Source organism: Camelina sativa, chromosome 17 (assembly GCF_030686135.1).
Source record: "Camelina sativa cultivar CO46 ecotype springtype chromosome 17, ASM3068613v1".
Classification (NCBI taxonomy): Eukaryota; Viridiplantae; Streptophyta; class Magnoliopsida; order Brassicales; family Brassicaceae; genus Camelina; species Camelina sativa.
This window is the reverse complement of record NC_141896.1, coordinates 32,546,129-32,565,160: the sequence shown is the minus strand read 5'-3', so window position 1 is coordinate 32,565,160 and position 19,032 is coordinate 32,546,129. Positions and strand designations below refer to the sequence as shown.

The following is a 19,032-nucleotide window of genomic DNA, read 5'->3' as shown; positions in this document are numbered from 1 at the left end:
AAAAACAAAAAAAATGTGCACAAACAAAGTCTTCACTAGTTCACCAACGTTCACATCGACAGTGCGTACACATGTATATATGGGGGTACGTAATTTTCTTTATAATTTGTTTTGTATTTGTATAGAAGAAACACATAGGGATGAATTTTCCCCCAAAACTTTCGTGTTTCGTATAGCACAATTTCCATCCAAAGCTCACTAGTTTACTGGAAAAAAATAATAATTATAGAACTCGTTTATTTGGAAAGAAATGAAAATGTATTGGTTTGTCTGAAATAGTGTATGTATGATACATGAAGTCATGAAGTGATCTAAGATTGTTGTTGTTTTATGTGCCTGAGAAGGTTTAAGAATACAATATTGAAGGACGGTTTGAGGATGAATTGAAAAGGAAAAGTACTATTTTTCGGTTGATTAAATTGGAGTTTTACAAGGAAAAAGAAAATAGCAAAAGAAAAGGTCTTTTTTAATGAAATTTGGAATTTTTCTTCTATGATGATTAGACACTCTTGATGGATATATAAAGAGGTGTCGGACACGTCCTAGAGAGGCAAGAGAGCTGAGACATAAATGTTAGAAACCCTAGAGAGCTTTTTCATTGTGTGTGGCTTAGTTTCACGGTTTGGGTTTGTGTGTTCAAGCTTCTTTGTTTGTTGGTGTGGCGTGTGTGTGAAGGTTGTTCCAGAGACTTGGAAAACTGAAGTCTAGGCTCAGGGGGAGTTTAACCCAAGGTTAGGTTATCTTGGTCGAAATCTAGACTTGGTGTGATTTTAGTTAAAGGTAAAGATTTATCCTTAAGATTTCATGTTATAGAACGGAGCGGTGAATTTAGAGGGTTGTACTTAACTTACGTGTTTGCGAATAGTAGGCTGTACTATTTGCTTTCTTGTTCTAGTGAAATCGAAATCTAGACGTGGTCCCAGGGAGTAGGAAAAACCGAACCTCGTTAACAAAGTTCTTGTCTCGTTTATTTCCTGCACTTTATTATTGTCTCATCTGCATTAACAAGTGATATCAGAAAAGGTTCTCGATAGAGATTCACTCTAGTTTCGGATAGATCAAGGGTGATGATAGTTCAGGAAGTAAGACAGAACTTTGAATCAGTTGTGATGAATTTATACAGAGAAGGCACGTGTATGATAAGACCACCGTTGTTTGATTCATCGAATTAGAGATATGGGAAGGTTCATATGCAAGCGTTTATTAGTAACCTTGATGAAGATTGTTGAAATTCGATTGAGCTTGGTTGCGAACCTTATAAAGTTGTGGATGATAAAGGAGTTGAGAGTCTTAAGCCAAAAGATAAGTGGACTGCTGCAGAGAAAAAATCAAGTTGCAATTCTACATCTAATATAGCGATTTACAATGCTATTGATTTAAGTCATTTCAAGTTAATTTCTCAATGTGTATCAGCTCAGAAAGCGTAAAAGTCATTGGAGAATATGTTTAAGGGTACTTCAAGTGTTAAGAGAACAAAGCTGGATATATTAACATCACAATTTGAGAATCTAAAGATGTAAGAAAAAGAAACTGTAGCTGAGTTCAGTGCAAAATCATGTGATATATCTAATGAGATTTTGCTCTTAGAAAGCAGTACAAAGACAAAAAAAAACTTGTAAAGAAGCTGATCATTGCATGCAAAATTTGAGTAAAAAAATTCTGCAGTTAAAAAATCTCATAATTTAAATGAGATGGTTTTGATGAGTTTGAGATTAGACCCAACATGCCAAAACTGAAACTTCACACCCTTAGCGATTAGACCCAACATGCCAAAACTGAAACTTCACACCCTTACCTCTCTCGAACTTTCTTTAGATTATCCTGCAATTGAGGATCCGATGTTACTGTAGTCTTTGAATTTAACATTCTTGTATCCCACTATGACCAAGCGGTCCAAGCCAATTGCGTTGTCAAAAACTCCAAATAAGTGCATTTACATTCTACTTCTTGTGCCAAACACTATTAAATTTTTATTTTGCAAAGCAAAAAAGCAAAAATTGTTTTTTTTAATGTTTTTCTCAACATATAGTATATATTTTTTTTTGCTCTAGTCATAATAATTGCACTTAATATGAAAAATAAATAAATAGGTTGACTTAATAGAAATTTAGAAATTGCTCCTCCTTAAAAAAACCAACACTGCATCTTCTAGTGGAAAAAAAAAAAAAAAAAAACACAACTCCTTCTCCTAAAAGGCTAAAACCCAACAGTAGAGAAATAATCAAATAAGTAAAGTAGCAAGTAGCAGAGCAACTAGAACTTGTTTAAAATCTTACTTCTGAGAGAGAGGGAGACAAAGTTGACTTTGAGATCTTCGTGTTTACAAAACAGAACCAAACTCCAACAATGTCACTCATGTTCGCTTCCCCTGTCGTCACTCCAACCGTCGGAGCTTTCACCTTCTCGTCCCGCCGCACCAACTACATCGTGATGTCCGCCGTCCGATCTAACTCGACTTCACTCTGTCCTGTACTGACAAAGTTTCAGAAGGACTGCGCCACTCCTACACCGTACCTACGTGAAGTAGCCAACGCCATTGCCGATGACATGCGAGCCGGTCTAGCTGTTGAAGGAGGAGGAGATCTCGATATGATCTTGAGCTATGTTGACGCTTTGCCTTCTGGGTATATTTTTACTTTCTTTTCTCTAATTACATTACCTTTTGTGATCTTAAAAGATGTATAAGTCTTTGTACATTAGTTTCAGCAAGAAAAAAAAAATAAAGTGTTTGTGATAGTCTTAAGATTTTGATTCCGTTTAAATGGATATAGGAATGAGGAAGGGCTGTTCTATGCATTGGATTTAGGAGGTACAAATTTTCGGGTGCGTAGTGTGCAATTAGGAGGAAAAAAAGAGCGTGTCATAGCTACTGAATCTGAACAAATATCTATTCCTCATAAGCTTATGATTGGTACAAGTGAGGTAATGAATCAATATCTTTGTTACATCAATGAGTGTTTTAATGTTTTTAAGTTAAAACTATTGATTGGATATGTCTCTGAATTGAATGTTTTAGGAACTCTTCGGGTTCATTGCTACTAAGTTGGCAAGCTTTGTTGCAAAGGAGAAGCCCGGGAGGTTTCGGTTGGAACAAGGGAAGAAAAGGGAGTTAGGATTTACCTTTTCATTCCCTGTGAAGCAAACCTCTATTGATTCAGGCACACTAATCAAGTGGACTAAAGGCTTTAATGTGTCTGGAATGGTGTGTTAAGTGTTATGACCATAGTTTTGTCCCCAAGTTCTTTTTTTTGGTTTTTTAATTCTAACAACCCCTTACATTGTGTGCAGGAAGGAAAAAATGTGGTTGCTTGTTTAAATGAAGCTATGGCAGTGCATGGACTTGATATGCGAGTTTCTGCCCTCGTATGTTTTCTTTATCTTGAAAATTGTAGATGGAAACTCTTGTCTTATGCATATTGTAAGTTTGTTGATGTTTTTATCATTTTATGTGATTCAAGGTCAATGATGGAGTGGGAACATTAGCTGGAGCAAGGTATTGGGACGAGGATGTGATGGTCGGTGTGATTCTTGGGACTGGGACCAATGCTTGTTATGTAGAGCAGAAGCATGTCATTCCTAAACTCCAAAGCAAATCTTCTTCTGGAACAACGGTATTATTATTGATTGTTATATATGTACATAGGTTTACTGTAGTTCTCATGCTTAAATCTGTTTTACATTGGAATTAGATCATTAATACGGAGTGGGGAGGGTTCTCTAAGATTCTTCCGCGGACTATTTTTGATCGAGAGATGGATGAGAAAAGCCTGAATCCTGGTGAACATGTACTAAAATCTTATCCTTTCTATAACATCATTAATTATTTTTTGTTTTGTCTTGTTAATGTATGCATGGTGTCGTAAGTTTTACAATTGTTTACTGTTTGTATGTGGATGAAGTTATATGAGAAGATGATCTCAGGGATGTACCTTGGTGAAATTGTAAGAAGGGTTTTGCTTCAAATGTGTGAAATTACTGACTTGTTCGGACAATTCCTTCCTGTCAAACTCTCCACTCCCTTTGCACTCAGGTACTTCTCTCTCACTACCTTTCTCCAACCCCATATTTGGTGGTTGTGGTGTCAATTTTCAAGAAAGAGTAGTAGTTAGGATGTGCAGTTCGGTTTACAGTTTGGTTTTGGCTCAGTTTTTTTTTGTTTTTGGTTATATCGGTATTGTAGAAAGTGAAACCAAATAAAACCCACTAGTAATTCGGTTTGATGTAATTTCGGTTTCAAAATCTCTTGGTTTATAACAAAAAAAGAATCTTGTTTTAAAAACTTTTATTTTATTTTTGGTTTATTCATTTTTAGTTTGAATAGATGATGCAAGAATCGGTTTTGGTTAAGTTTCGATCTTGGTTCAATGACGATTTCGGGGTGTTCGATTGTAAACATGGAAAACCAATATTGTCATAAACACATTTGGATACGAATATATCAGTTCAGCTTTGGTTTATATGCTTATCCCTAGTTTCAGTAACCTAAAATCGTATACTGTATCTCAAAGTGGCCGAGGGTAAGGCCTTTGAAAGTTGATTAGCTAAGAAAATGATGATAAATTCCTAAATGAATTATTTTTGTGTAAATTTTGCATAGGACCGAGCATCTATGCAAAATACAAGAGGACAAAACTGATGATCTTCAAATGGTTGGATCAGTCCTATACGACATTCTAGAGGTTGGTTATTATTTATTAAGAAAAAAATACTAATAACATTTGGATAACTGTACCAACCTGATCAAGCTATTGGAAATAGGTGGAAGCGAGTCTAGAGGCGAGGAGGAGAGTGGTGGAAGTGTGTGACACAGTAATAAAACGCGGAGGGCGTCTAGCAGGAGCTGGTATAGTAGCACTCCTGGAGAAGATTGAAAAAGATACCAAAAGGATGGGTTCAGGTAAAAGAACTGTTGTGGCTATGGACGGTGCACTATACGAGAAGTACCCGCAGTATCGAGAGTACATGCAAGATGCACTAGTCGAGCTTCTTGGCCATAAGCTTGCAAGTTACGTTGCGATCAAACATACCAAAGACGTGTCTGGGCTCGGTGCAGCTCTTTTGGCTGCTACTAACTCCATTTACTAGTACTTCATGAATATAAACTTTGTTTGTGTGTACATTATATTACATATCAATAAGATTGTTGTTACGTGAAGCAGCGAACAAGAAAAAGGTAGAACTATAGAAAAATCATTCTGGTCATTTTAAATGAATTTTTTACACGAACTAATAATTTTGGACCCAAATTTTTCTTTACTTAAATGAAACACTCTAGATGAAGTAGAAGTTCTGATATGTATTGCATCGATCTCTTTCTCTTCTTCTCTCTCGATCTCTCCCTAAACCCTAAATCTTTTGCAATGGAACCAAAACTGAGTGGTGGTGGTGTACCGGAAGAGGTGCTTCAGTCGTTGCTCATTGCTTCGGATTCATCCTCCTACTCTCTAGAAGACTGCTTGAAGTTTCTTCTTGAGTCTTCCAAGACGGACTCAGGGCGCTCCGATCTCGCTTCCAAGTCTATCCTTCCTTACATCCTACGTCTTCTTCCTTCCCGCCATTATCTGAATCTCTCTCTCAAGGTCCTCCGCAACCTCTGCGCCGGCGAGGTTTCCAATCAAATCTCTTTCGTCGAACACGGCGGTTCTGCTATCCTCTCCGACTTGCTTGCAGAGAAAACCAAAACCACGGAGGAGGATCTCGAGACTGTTCGTCTCGGGTTGCAGGTTCTAGCCAACGTTGTATTGTTCGGACAAGAGAAACGTCAGAGAGATGTGTGGTTTCGGTTTTTCCCTGAGAGGTTCTTCTCAATCGCTAAGATTAGAAGGCTTGAGACATGTGATCCTCTCTGTATGATTTTGTATGCTTGCTTTGATGGATGCTCTGATCTTGCTTCTCAGCTTTGTCGTATTAGTGTTGGCCTCACCATCGTTGCTGAAACTATACGGACTTCATCTTCCGGTAATGATTTGTTTGTTTATCTCTGATTTGAGCAAATTTAAGCTGAGGTCTTGTCTGATTCAAATTGTCATTGTTTTTTGTAGTTGGGTCTGTGGATGATAATTATTGGCTTAAGTTACTTGTTTCGAGAATCTGTGTTGAAGACCATTGTTTCCTTCAGCTCTTCTCCAAGTTATACAAAGTTGTTGATACGGTTCTTGGTCACAGGGATGAGACCTTTACATCAGAGCAAGTCTTTCTTCTGAGGATGGTCTCTGACATTGCAAATGAGCGGATAGGAAAAGTTTCAATCCCCAAGGATACAGCTTGTTCCATTCTTGGATTATTCAAGCAATCTCTTGACGTTTTTGATTTTGCTTCTTCTAGCGAAAGGTCTGAGCTTCCTACGGGTTCAACTATAGTAGACGTAATGGGTTACTCTCTCGTGATAATAAGAGATGCTTGTGCTGGAGGTAGCCTTGAAGAACTCAACAAGGAAAACAAGGATTCAGTTGATACTGTTGAGTTGCTCTTATCCTCTGGACTGATACATCTCCTCCTTGATCTGCTTCGCAAACTTGATCCTCCAACAACAATAAAGAGGGCTCAACACCAGAGTCCTAGTTCTTCTTCTTCTTCTTCATTAAACCCTTGTCCATACAGAGGATTCAGGAGAGATATTGTGTCTGTGATTGGGAACTGTGCGTACAGAAGGAAAGAGGTACAAGATGAGATCAGGGAGAGAGATGGGCTCTTCCTAATGTTGCAGCAGTGCGTGACCGATGATGACAACCCTTTCTTGAGAGAATGGGGCTTGTGGTGTGTGAGAAATCTGCTGGAAGGGAACCTAGAGAACCAGCAAGTGGTTGCTGAGTTGGAGATTCAAGGATCTGCGGATGTGCCTAAACTCCGTCAAATTGGTCTCAGAGTTGAAATTGATCCTAAAACATCCAGGCCTAAGCTTGTCAATGACACCTGAAGCTTCACTGCCATGGCTCATGTAATATGATTTCTTATATTCTAGTTAGAATTAGGATTATGTGGTTTCTTTCTTCACTAAGTATTAGCTGATGTAATTCTTTTCCATTTCTTGGAATGAGTATGGATGTGACCTGGTATTATTAACCTTCTATACTCACCAATAATGCTAGTCTTTATTTTTACAAGGTCCAGAATTTTATGTACTCAAAGAAGATATGTATTCCCTTGCATATTTGGTTCTATTGAGACTGGTTGAGAGACTTGTTTACGGCATGCAGTTTTGTTTACATGATAAGAAGATTAGATGTATCTAGACAGAAGACCATTCTCACTTTACTTGTTTGTGGTTGCAGCTGAGTGTGCTCGAGTTCACCGTTTTAAGACCGTTTAACTGGATCTGCGATAGGAGCCTCTCAAGGTTGTGGATTGGGGAGAGTCACAGATAACATTTATCGACATCAGAGAGCCTGTCCGTTTGATCATTTTGAGTTTCATCCATTGCCGATTTCTTTAGTTGTAATGCTATCAAAGAAGTTGCATCTTTAATAGCCATTCTTTTTTGCATTAGTCAAGATATTCATTTTTGTTTGAATTGATGATACAACAATCGGTTTTGGTTATGTTTTGATTTGGGTTCAGTTTGTTCCGTTATAAACTTGAAAAGCCAGTATGGTCATAAACCCATTTGAATACAAACATTTCAGTTCAGCATTGGTTTATCCCTAGTTTCAGTATCCTAAAATCATATATGTCAAAGTGGTCGTGGGTAAGGCCTTTGAAACTTGATTAGCTAAGAAAATATTGATAAATTCCTAAAATGAATTATTATTGTGTAAATTTTGTATAGGACTAAGCTTCTATGCAAAGTACACGAGGACAATACCGATGATCTTCAAATTGTTGGGTCAGTCCATAAATTGGATAAATGTACCAACTTGATCTAAGTGAAACATGGAGGGCGTCTAGCAGGAGCTGGTATAGATTGAAGAAGATACCTAAAAGAATGGGTTCAGGTAAAATAACCGTTGTGGCTGTTGACGGTGCCCTGTATGAGAAGTACGTGCAGTATCGAGAGTATATGCAATAATGCAAGATGTGCAAGTTACGTTGCTATCAAACATACCAAAGACATTTCTTGGGTTCGGTGCTGCTACTAACTCTACTTGATGAAAAATTAATTCTTAAAAATCATTCTGTTCTTTTTATATGAATTTTTGGACACGAATTAATTTCAGAATTTTGTTCACATTCACACAAGAGAATTTTTAATCGAGTTTGGTTATGTATCCCCTAGAGACCCCTAATGTGTGAACAAATGAAAAATTCTAATTATGTAATATCAATATTGTTAAATGAAACATTCTAGACGAAGTAGAAGTCTGAACTGATTCATTTCATTCTATAGATGAAAAAATTTGTAAATTTGTGTCGTTCAAAAAAAAAGAAAAAGTTAATTAAAATTTTAAATAAATGAATTTTTAATGTCACAAATATTTCCAGCTCTCTGAGCTGATTTTTCTGGTTAAATCAATAATTTTCAGAAAAACTTCGTTTTATTTATTTGACTGGAGAGTTTGTTTGGCTTAAGAAACTGTTTCGAAGGTACCCGTGAAAATTCAAAGTGAGATCTGAAAGAAGAAAAAATCCAACGACGTCTAGTCTCCTCTGATCGCTCACGATTCCTTCTGAATTCTCCATTCCCTGAGAAAATGGTACTGCTTCCTTCTCTGTCTCTTCTCCACTTTGTTCTCTTTATATGTTCATCTCTAACGCCTCAATTTTGATCAATCTCTCTCTCTCTCTCTTTCTCTCTCAATTTGTCCAGATCCGATTCATATTACTGCAGAACAGACAAGGTAAGACTCGTCTTGCCAAATACTATGTTCCTCTCGAAGAATCCGAGAAGCACAAGGTCGAATACGAGGTAAGCAATTTCAAATCCTCTCTGTCCTCTTATTAGGTTCCCAACTAACTCCAAAGCTCATTTCTGATTCTTAATTTTGTTTTCCCGTACCAGGTTCATAGGTTAGTGGTGAATGGTGACGCAAAATTCACCAACTTCGTTGAGGTTTGTGTTTTATGTATCGACGAGATTAGGGCTCTTCAGAAACTATCTTGCCTTGTCAGATCTTTATAGGGAGAACTCGAAATAAGCCTCAATGAGACATGAAAATGTGATTAAGAACCAACATCAGGGCTATTGATACTAGCACAGTATAGGCATTAAGCTAATTTGATTATTTGAAGAGCATTGCCTTGTCAATTGTGGTATTAATTGGTGTTTGAGATGTTGATAGAAGCTCTGAGGTAGAACCCAACTCATATCTTTATAGAGAAGTAGATATGTGTCTTATGAGAATGTGATTAAGAAAGCAATACATTTGGAATGCATTTTTTATATTTCAGTGGTTATTATTGTGACTTTGTCATGTGGGAAAATGATAAGACTGTCTGCAACTATTTTTTTTCAGTTTAGAACACACAAGGTAATATACAGGCGTTATGCGGGATTGTTTTTCTCCGTGTGTGTGGACATTACTGACAATGAGTTGGCTTACCTGGAGAGTATCCATTTGTTTGTGGAGATATTGGACCATTTCTTCAGCAATGTCTGTGAGCTAGATTTGGTGTTTAATTTCCACAAGGTACCAAGCCTCCTTTGTTGCTATTACTCTTTATATATTTAGTATCTCGAAACTGCTTCTTTGGATCCTTTAAGCCGTAAAGTTTAGCTTATGATGCTGTACAACCACTGGTTTCGAATAGACCTGGGATTTTAGTGAATTCAATGTTTTTAAGGGTGTTTTGAAAATTTTCACCCATGAAGCTTCTAAGGGCCTATCAGTGAAGCTTGTGTTTGCCAAAATCAAAAGCTAGTTTCGTTCTCTTCTCATTGTATTTGTTGTCCCAATTTTAAGCTGACCATAATGGCCATATGTATGCAGCATCCTCAAAAGCATTCCCCATTTGTGTCTATTTATGTGGATGCTTCTGTGTGTCTAGATTTGATCTGTGTTTGTACTCTAATAATTGCTCCTAATTCCCTATGATTTCAATTAAAAAGGTGTACTTGATACTCGATGAATTCATTCTTGCTGGGGAGCTCCAAGAAACAAGCAAAAGGGTGTGTATTTTTGTTTCAAGCTTTCCTCTTTCACTAAGATGTATCACACAATTCATTGCTAAACACTAAACTTGAAAATGTTGGGAACAAAATTTTTACTTGCAGGCGATCATCGAAAGGATGTCAGAACTCGAGAAGTTGGAGTGATGATGGTTAACTTGATGCGTGCTTTCCCTCTGTTTTCTTTCTTTCTTTCTTGGCATGTTGGGAAGATTAGCGATGCTTTGGTGAGTTGAAGACAAATGGTGGTGTTAAGATTGTGAATGACATTGAATGATTCTGCTGAGATTGTTCATCCAAAATTTGTTTATCTGTGATTTTCATTTCAACTAGTGAGGTTACTTTTCTATCGCAGACATTGAATTCTGTATAAAATGTTTGTTTCGCAGAAATTTTATCACGGATATAGTACTGAGAAGATACGAAACTTAGTTGATAGTAGCTGTGAAATTATCAACGAAATAGAAAGACAAATACTGAGGAATGTGAACAGTGTCAAACTTTCTTTGGTGAATTGATTCTCAACACAACTTTAAAGATCCTCGGCGATCTATTCATTAGCCCGTATCTGTGGCCTTTGCTGTTATACAAATCCATCTCTGACCTCCATTGGTGGGATTCATCAAGTCATAGAAAGTAGAAACACAGGAACACGAGAACTTTTCTTACCAACCTAACTCTTCAACTCTAAGAAGTTAGCTGCCAAGCTCATCTTTACGGGGAGACACTTTGTAAGTTCCTACATTATTCAAACACACATGAACACAGACACTAAACAATGTATATAAACCAGGGCTTATCAGTGTCATGTATCTTTTCTTACCAACCAACTCAACTCTAGTAAGTTACACATACTGAGCAGGCAAACGCAATTTTACAACGAGAGACATTACTAGTTCCTGAATCAATCAAACAGAAACACCAACACGAAGATAAACGCAGGGCTTATGAGTCATTTATCTAATGCGATGCCCCTAATACCATGGTTCTGTTAAGTCTATTGAGGCAAGCAATTTCCTCTAGTTCTCCTAAGTTCTTCCAGTCTCACTGAAGTTCCCAAGCTCTCCAATAACTCAATGAACTCTCAATGGCTTTGCTCTTCGCAACGCAGGCACAAACTTCCAGTAAGAATCAGTAACCCCATTCTATATTTTTACCTAAGTCCTCATATTATTCTTAGATAAACAAAACTGTGCACAAACAGCAAGCTTGACAAAGGTTCAAGGTCTACCACTTAATTGTAACACTAACAAATATCTATACATAAGACTCACAGGCCATATGTGTCATCTATGTTTCTAGTATAATGCCTACATCGTTCTATGGATTTGATCTTCTCAAGCAATACAATTACCATTTCTAAATTCCAACTAGCAAGATCCAAAGCCTTATAATTCTGCTTAGAATAACCAAAACTGTTACACAAACAGTAAATTTGACAAAGGTTCAAGATCTACTACTTAATTGTAATATCACATCACCAGCTAACATATGCAACATCCATGGAAAACGAAAAAGACAAGAAAACGAGTGATGAATAAAAAGGAAGTCAAATCTTGGTCTTCTTGGGTTTCACAGGACATACTACAGGAGAAGCATCATCATCACCTTCTTCTTCATCATCAGACAAGATTTGGTCGGGGACATCATCATCTGGAACATTATGCTTTGTGATAAAATCCTTGAGTATCTTCATACTTTCCACTTTCATCGAAACCAATTGGTCCAAAACAGTATCACCCTTGTTTGATGAATCAATCGTGTAGCTCTCTGTCCCAAGCTTGAACTCGGCTTTAACAAGATTCTTCACAGGGACTGAAACGTGACTCTCAATTTCCATATCGACCCTGAAATTAAAAACTAAAGAAGAGGAAAGGAATCAAAATTACAGCGTGGTAGAAGGCGCAGAACCCTAATTATGAATCTTAGTTTAGGTGGAAGAAGAAGAAGCAAAGGACGATGATAGCCGACAATTAAATTATGAGCGATTACGAGTTTTGCTTTACCCAAATAATTAATTACCCTAAGAACCGTTAAGTGTTTTTCTTGTCCATAATTAATTGTAAAATAAATTTTATAATAATTAAAAATCTATTATATATTTTTTGGTAGATAAAAATCTATTATATTTTTACAAAAATTGAATATTTATAAAAATTTAAAAATTAATAAAAAATCAAATAATCAATCGAAATTAAATAAGAAAATAGTCAATAGCTCTTCTTCCACTTTTTGGGTCTGATTGGAAGCACCCAAACGCCTCGTTTGCAAATGAGCCACTCCAATAATGACCAATCAACAAGTCGTTTGGAGAAGGCGGTTGGATATCATGATTGGAGAAAGCGTTTGAACATGGTGGTTATAATCTGTTTTTGGTGGTTACAACCACTCATCCTAGCCACTATCGAAAACCAACGTTTGGCTTTATAAATATGTTGCATAGTTTTTTTTTCTTTGGACAAAAAGCTGCATATTTTTATTTATTTATTTATTGTTCAAACCTTAATCTTGATTTAATATATGTTACTATTCTTCTCAATGTTTTTTTCTTATGAAAAGGTTAGTAAGCCAAAAATAAATAAAAATTTAGTAAATCAAGATTATGATTTGAATAGTAACATACATGGAGATTATGATTTTGTTGATATCATATAATGAAGATTTAAAAATAAACATTTGCTAATTTTGTTAATATCACATTTGATCATTTCGTTAATGTCATTTAAATATATTAGTATTTTATATTATGAATTAGATAATGATTTATTATTTCATTTTAACTAAATTAATTTCAGTTTTCTATAACTTATACTATTCAACCGCTGAAAATGTTACCCATCAAGCTAAATACTCAAACGCTTTCTTTTACTTGTCATTTTTTCCATCCGCTAATTTTAACCGCTTTCTTTTTAACTATCTTCTTTACAACCGCTATAAAAATTTCAACCACCTCTTTTAAACATAGTTACCAATCGGAGCCTTTGTCAATAGCATCTTGAACGAAAAACTTAGATTAAAAAGAGATCTACTAAGATGTAAAACAACTATGTGTGACTACATAGAGCATCAAGACAAGATTTCCACAGAAACAATATCTTGAAGATTTAACAAAGGTTAACGAATATACTCTTGTAGCCAAAAATGCTCCAAGATAGGGAATAAATATTGGTAAACTACAAGCCAAATACACAAAAAGACCACAATTTTATTTGTTATATATTGTTCGGAAGATCGAAAGTCACCAAAATATATTGGAGTTCATCAAGATAACACTCCAAATATACATGAAACTTCTAATTAATCTTTTCGTCCTCGCTTGAGATTAGTAAACTTGTAAGGAAATAATTGCTTACAACAAAACTAGAGACAACATTATCAGGCCTCATAGCTTAGAATTTTGGCACATCATCAACTCTTTTAGAAACTTTATAGTCTTAAATTACAAGATCCAAGATTCAAAAAAATAATTACAAGATCTTTTTGTGATGTCTAAACTTTAGAATTTAGTCTTTTTTTGTTGTTATTACAGTATATGAAGAATGAAGAAGCAAAGAAGATAAGAACAGAGGAAGTTGCTGTTAACACCGTTAACAGAGACTGAAGTTGGATTATAGTTAGCGTTTCCAATCCAAAGCCATCAGCGTTTCAGGTTAAAGCTCAGATGAACAACTATCAACAACAAGGATTTCAGAAACATACACACTTTGGCATGAATGGTCACACAGTTGACAAATGCTACAAAATTCATGGTTTTTGAAACAACCCGACCCCCTTTTTTTTTTTTAACAATTAAATACAATGTATAATTAAGCATCCCATACTACTTAATTAACCAACCCAAACCACAACTCAACATTAAACTAGCAATAACATTAAGCACAGCGGAAACATACCAATAATACAAAACCAACAACATCATCAATACAATAACATTCCTAACCATTCTATCCGGCAACCTAACATAATACTAACCAAGGTTCCAACAACATAACCAACAAATCCAATAACACACAAACGAGACCCTAGATCATCCTCCTCCTCATTGCCATGATTCCACGTCACAAACCTGCACACCACAAACAACAATTGAGATGCGTAAGTATTATCACAAATACTTAGTGAGGCAATCCTCCCATCTACTGGGCTATACACACAAGCAACTGAGATTCCAATGCTTAACAAATGACAACCAAACACAACAAACCAGGAAAAATCACGAAACAAGCAACTTGGTGTCGACCGACACCAGAGAGGTGTCGATCGACACTGGCCAAACATGGTGTCGGTCGACACCTAACTGGTGTCGATCGACACTCCCTTCGCAGACGCGAACTGCACGAATCCGATCGACGAACCTCCGTTTCCAATCATCTCCAATCCGTTCCAACCTCACCCAAAACCTTCGGGAACCTATAAGAACCATAACACAACCACCACAAGCAAGAACAACACCACTAACACAACCAATCAAGCAAGAACAACACCACAAAGCACCACCAATCAAGAAAGAACAACAAAGGATTCTCAGGCTTAGATAAGCCATGGTCATGCACTCACCTTATCAACTCATTATAACAACCAACACAACCAGTTGAGACCCTCCTAATGTCTGAAACAGCCCAGAAACGCCCTACAACAAGCCACACAACCAAAAACGACTTATAGCAAAACTGCTCAGAAACATCAAGAAAGAACAGTCTCAAAGACGAAACCCTAAAAGGAAAACTAACCGTTAACTAACAAATCGCTCCGGTGAAAAGCTACCCCTAGACGTCACGAAGCTTCCCACAAAACTTCAGCACGATCAGGCACCATACGAGACCACGATCTCAGTTACAATCTCCGATGGTCCCAACTCGCGTCTGAGAAAACGTGTCTCACGAAACTGCCAATAACTCATCGAGTTTAAATCCAAATCTACTTCTGTAAAAAGGCGAATGACGATGAAAGACTTGGGAATAAAACCACCAAATTTCATTACCTTTGAGAACGATTTGATATGCCGAAACTGTTTCCTCCCAAACCCTAACGATTCTGATCTTTCTCCTTTAATCTCCTTCAACCACAATAGGCTCTCTCCTCTCTCTCTAACTCTGAAAACGGCGACCACACACCCTAAAACCCTTCATTTGTCGCTTCTCCACTTATATACTCGGTTTAGATAACTAAACCAAACCAACCAAACCAAAATTGCGAATTAAAACAAACCCGACGAACCCAGACAAAGGGGTGTCGATTGATGCCACAAGGGTGTCGATCGACACTCCTTCCAAAAATCACAGAATCTGGTTCGCGGATGTTACAATTCTCCCCCACCAATAAGGATTCGTCCTCGAATCCCGCAACACCGTCCATCCGTCAAGGACCTCCATGCCACCGTCAACACGGCCCGCACGTCCTGCGACCAGACTGAACACCGTCAGCCAAGGTTTCCCGTGCAACTGTCGCAACAGCCCGCACACCTCCGACTGAACCACGAGGTCTCCCTCTAATCAATATACTCACATCAAAGACACTATTTGCTCACAACTAAGTGCTTCCCCCGTCCGTGGTCGCAACCAACGAATCATGCCGGCTCGCTATCAGGCCAACTGCCTTAAGCTACAACATCCAGGAAGTCACTCACACACACACTCCCCCCGCTCTCAGGTCGCAACCTTCGAGTCATACCGGCTCACTGCCAGGCCACAGCCTACAGCTACGGTATCCAGGGAGTCTCACCTAAATATCGTCAGCCAAGGTTTCCCGTGCACTGTCGCAACAGCCCGCACACCTCCGACTGAACCACGAGGTCTCCCTCTAGTCAATATACTCACATCAAAGACACTATTTGCTCACAACTCAGTGCTTCCCCCGTCCGTGGTCGCAACCAACGAATCATGCCGGCTCGCTATCAGGCCAACTGCCTTAAGCTACGGCATCCAGGAAGTCACTCACACACACACTCCCCCCGCTCTCAGGTCGCAACCTTCGAGTCATACCGGCTCACTGCTAGGCCACAGCCTACAGCTACGGTATCCAGGGAGTCTCACCTAAATATCGTCAGCCAAGGTTTCCCGTGCACTGTCGCAACAGCCCGCACACCTCCGACTGAACCACGAGGTCTCCCTCTAGTCAATATACTCACATCAAAGACACTATTTGCTCACAACTCAGTGCTTCCCCCGTCCGTGGTCGCAACCAACGAATCATGCCGGCTCGCTATCAGGCCAACCGCCTTAAGCTACGGCATCCAGGAAGTCACTCACACACACACTCCCCCCGCTCTCAGGTCGCAACCTTCGAGTCATACCGGCTCACTGCCAGGCCACAGCCTACAGCTACGGTATCCAGGGAGTCTCACACGCCCACTCCCCCTGCTCTCGGGTCGCAACCCTCGAGACATACCGGCTCACTGCCGAGCCATGGCTCACAGCTACGGTATCCAGGGAGTCTCACACGCCCACTCCCCCCGCTCTCGGGTCGCAACCCTCGAGACATACCGGCTCACTGCCGAGCCACGGCTCACAGCTACGGTATCCAGGGAGTCTCAAAATCCCGCTCTAAGGTCGTCACCCTAAAGCGCGCTCACGGATCGTCATCCGAAGCAAACATACCACTCCCACTCTCTGGCCACAAAGTCCATTGAGCTATCGGTATCACATGAGTTGGGCTCACACTATCCTGAGCAAATAAGTCCGATGTCAACGAGTATCTCCCGACTAGATCTACCTCAACACTTTCCATTTCTGGAAACTTCTATTTTTAGAAACTTTCCTCTTTTAGCATTGCGCCCTCACGAAAACTCATATCCCGAACACCACCATGACCACCACCCGGTCACCCTGGAACACCCTACCCCCAAGGTATTTCCATACACTTTTCAAAAAAATAGAAAAGCTCTAACTCCTATAAAACTTTCCATTTATAGCAACCTTCTATTTATGGAAACTTTCCATTTATAGCAACCTTCTATTTATGGAAACCGTACATTTATAGAATTTCCGTGCTATTCCTTTCCAGTGGTTTTTCCACAATTCCCAAATCCAAAAATAACTCCAACCTTTATTAAAACCTCAATGCAATAATCGTTTACAAAACCAAACGAAAATACAAAATGAAAGAATGAAAAACAAAAGCTAAAACTAAGCGCTGGAATGGGCACCCGGTCCTCCCTTCGGCTGTGCCACAACCTCCATCATCTGCCTCCTCTTAGGACAGAAAGGCCTGATATGCCCCTCCTCCCCACAATGATAATACAAACGACGGTACTCCTGCAAGTCACCTTTCTTGGGACAGTTTGCCAACGTGTGATCCGTGCTCCCGCACCCATAGCATCTCTGGCTACCCTGGTTTGCCATTGTCGTCTCTTCCCGCCTCCTCTTACGCCTTTGCTCTGCCGGCCTATCCTTGCTTGGTATGCCCTGCTCCAATGTCTTCTCTGTCTGAGCCGCTGGACTGACAACCACCAACTGTGACCTCAAGTCATCCTCTATCCCAGCTGCAACCTCAACCAGCTCCGCTCTCGTAGCATAGCTCCTCACTCTGCACCGAGTCCTCAGATCATCTCGCAAAGCCAGCAAGAACCTCCGCACCTGAGCCGACTCTGGCTCCCAAGCCCGGCCTGAATACCCCACAAGCCGACTGAACTCTGCATCCAGCTCCCGCACTGTACGGTCCCCCTGAGTCAACCCCAAGAACCGTGCCTCCATACGATCAAGAGCCTCCTGAGGAAAATACTTGGAGTTAAACTCCCCCACAAAATCTCCCCAAGACATACCCCGCTGCACCCTCCGTGCTGTCACCGACCTCCACCACACACGAGCATCTCCTGACAAGTAAAACACTGCCAGATCCACCCTGTACCGGTCAGGACACCTAAGCGAAAGGAAAATATCCTCCATCCGCTCTCTCCACTCATCCGCTACACTCGGATCGGTACTTCCTAAGAAATACCCTGCTCCCACATGCCGCAGCTGCTCCATCATCCGCACATACTGAGCATCCACTGCCTCGGCCCCTGGCTGCACACCTGCCTGCAAACCCGCCGCAGGCTGCACCTCTGGAACCTGCCCACCAACCCCTGGCGGCACTACTGGAACCTGCCCACCAACCACTGGCGGCACCACTGGACCCTGCCCACCAACCACTGGCGGCACCACTGGATCCTGACCACCACCCACTGGCGGCACTACTGCTGGAAGTCGCTGCAAAACTTGAGCTAGCAAGTCCATCAAGACATCCTCCCTGCCTGGAGCACCTCCTGCTGCAACCCCCACACCCGGGGCAACACCGTGACCGACACCGGGCCCATCCGCCCTGCCGTCACCAAAACCAGCCTGGTCTCCAGACACACTAGGATGAACCTGTGACTCCGCCACCTCCTCACTGGCCATGCTCTGGGCTACACTCACACTGGCCTCAGGAACCTGACCTCGTCCCCGACCACGACCACGACCACGCCCACGACCACGACCACGACCGCGACCAACAGCATCCTCTCTAGCCATCTGCACTACCCAGAACAGAAGGCTAAGCACCCAATTCAAAAACCGCACAAAGAGTACACATCTTACCGTGGAATCTCATTGAAGGCTCGAAGAGGATGATACTAGGACTCCATACCACAAACAATTGACTAACCACGCATAATCAATTTCATAACACAACAGCATGCATCCAGCTACAGGAAAATAATTCCACCAATTAAATTCCTAAACCACTCTAAATCATTCACTTAACCATCCTAGAACCGTATGGGCTCTGATACCAAAATGAAACAACCCGACCCCCTTTTTTTTTTTTAACAATTAAATACAATGTATAATTAAGCATCCCATACTACTTAATTAACCAACCCAAACCACAACTCAACATTAAACCAGCAATAACATTAAGCACAGCGGAAACATACCAATAATACAAAACCAACAACATCATCAATACAATAACATTCCTAACCATTCTATCCGGCAACCTAACATAATACTAACCAAGGTTCCAACAACATA

General features: G+C 39.8%; 4 protein-coding genes across 5 annotated transcripts; 3 read left to right on the top strand and 1 right to left on the bottom strand.

Annotated features, from left to right (window-relative positions):
• Positions 1-2,062: 2,062 nt before the first annotated feature.
• LOC104758074 (hexokinase-like 1 protein) lies at positions 2,063-5,155 on the top strand. Of its 2 annotated transcripts, XM_087497302.1 has the most exons (9): positions 2,063-2,624; positions 2,772-2,922; positions 3,017-3,202; positions 3,289-3,363; positions 3,459-3,611; positions 3,690-3,785; positions 3,900-4,030; positions 4,598-4,679; positions 4,759-5,155. In XM_087497302.1, the coding sequence occupies exons 1-9, from the start codon at positions 2,347-2,349 to the stop codon at positions 5,083-5,085; spliced, it is 1,479 nt and encodes a 492-aa protein (XP_087353428.1). In that variant the 5' UTR covers positions 2,063-2,346; the 3' UTR covers positions 5,086-5,155. The 2 variants fall into 2 exon arrangements, with proteins under 2 accessions (XP_087353428.1, XP_019094327.1); XM_019238782.2 differs by lacking the exons at positions 4,598-4,679; positions 4,759-5,155 and adding an exon at positions 4,416-4,487 and having other exon boundaries at positions 2,117-2,624; positions 3,900-4,031.
• A 205-nt stretch (positions 5,156-5,360) lies between these two features.
• Positions 5,361-7,005, top strand: LOC104759813 (uncharacterized). The gene is made up of 2 exons (XM_010482695.2): positions 5,361-5,958; positions 6,042-7,005. The coding sequence occupies exons 1-2, from the start codon at positions 5,361-5,363 to the stop codon at positions 6,914-6,916; spliced, it is 1,473 nt and encodes a 490-aa protein (XP_010480997.1). The 3' UTR covers positions 6,917-7,005.
• Positions 7,006-8,299: 1,294 nt separating this feature from the next.
• Positions 8,300-10,434, top strand: LOC104758073 (AP-2 complex subunit sigma). The gene is made up of 6 exons (XM_010480884.3): positions 8,300-8,630; positions 8,744-8,842; positions 8,936-8,986; positions 9,390-9,563; positions 9,983-10,042; positions 10,148-10,434. Exons 1-6 carry the CDS (start codon positions 8,628-8,630, stop codon positions 10,187-10,189), a joined length of 429 nt encoding a protein of 142 aa, XP_010479186.1. The 5' UTR covers positions 8,300-8,627; the 3' UTR covers positions 10,190-10,434.
• Positions 10,435-11,417: 983 nt separating this feature from the next.
• On the bottom strand, positions 11,418-12,015 carry LOC104758072 (uncharacterized). The gene has a single exon (XM_010480883.2). It carries the CDS (start codon positions 11,880-11,882, stop codon positions 11,592-11,594), a length of 291 nt encoding a protein of 96 aa, XP_010479185.1. The 5' UTR covers positions 11,883-12,015; the 3' UTR covers positions 11,418-11,591.
• Between the last annotated feature and the right edge of the window lie 7,017 nt (positions 12,016-19,032).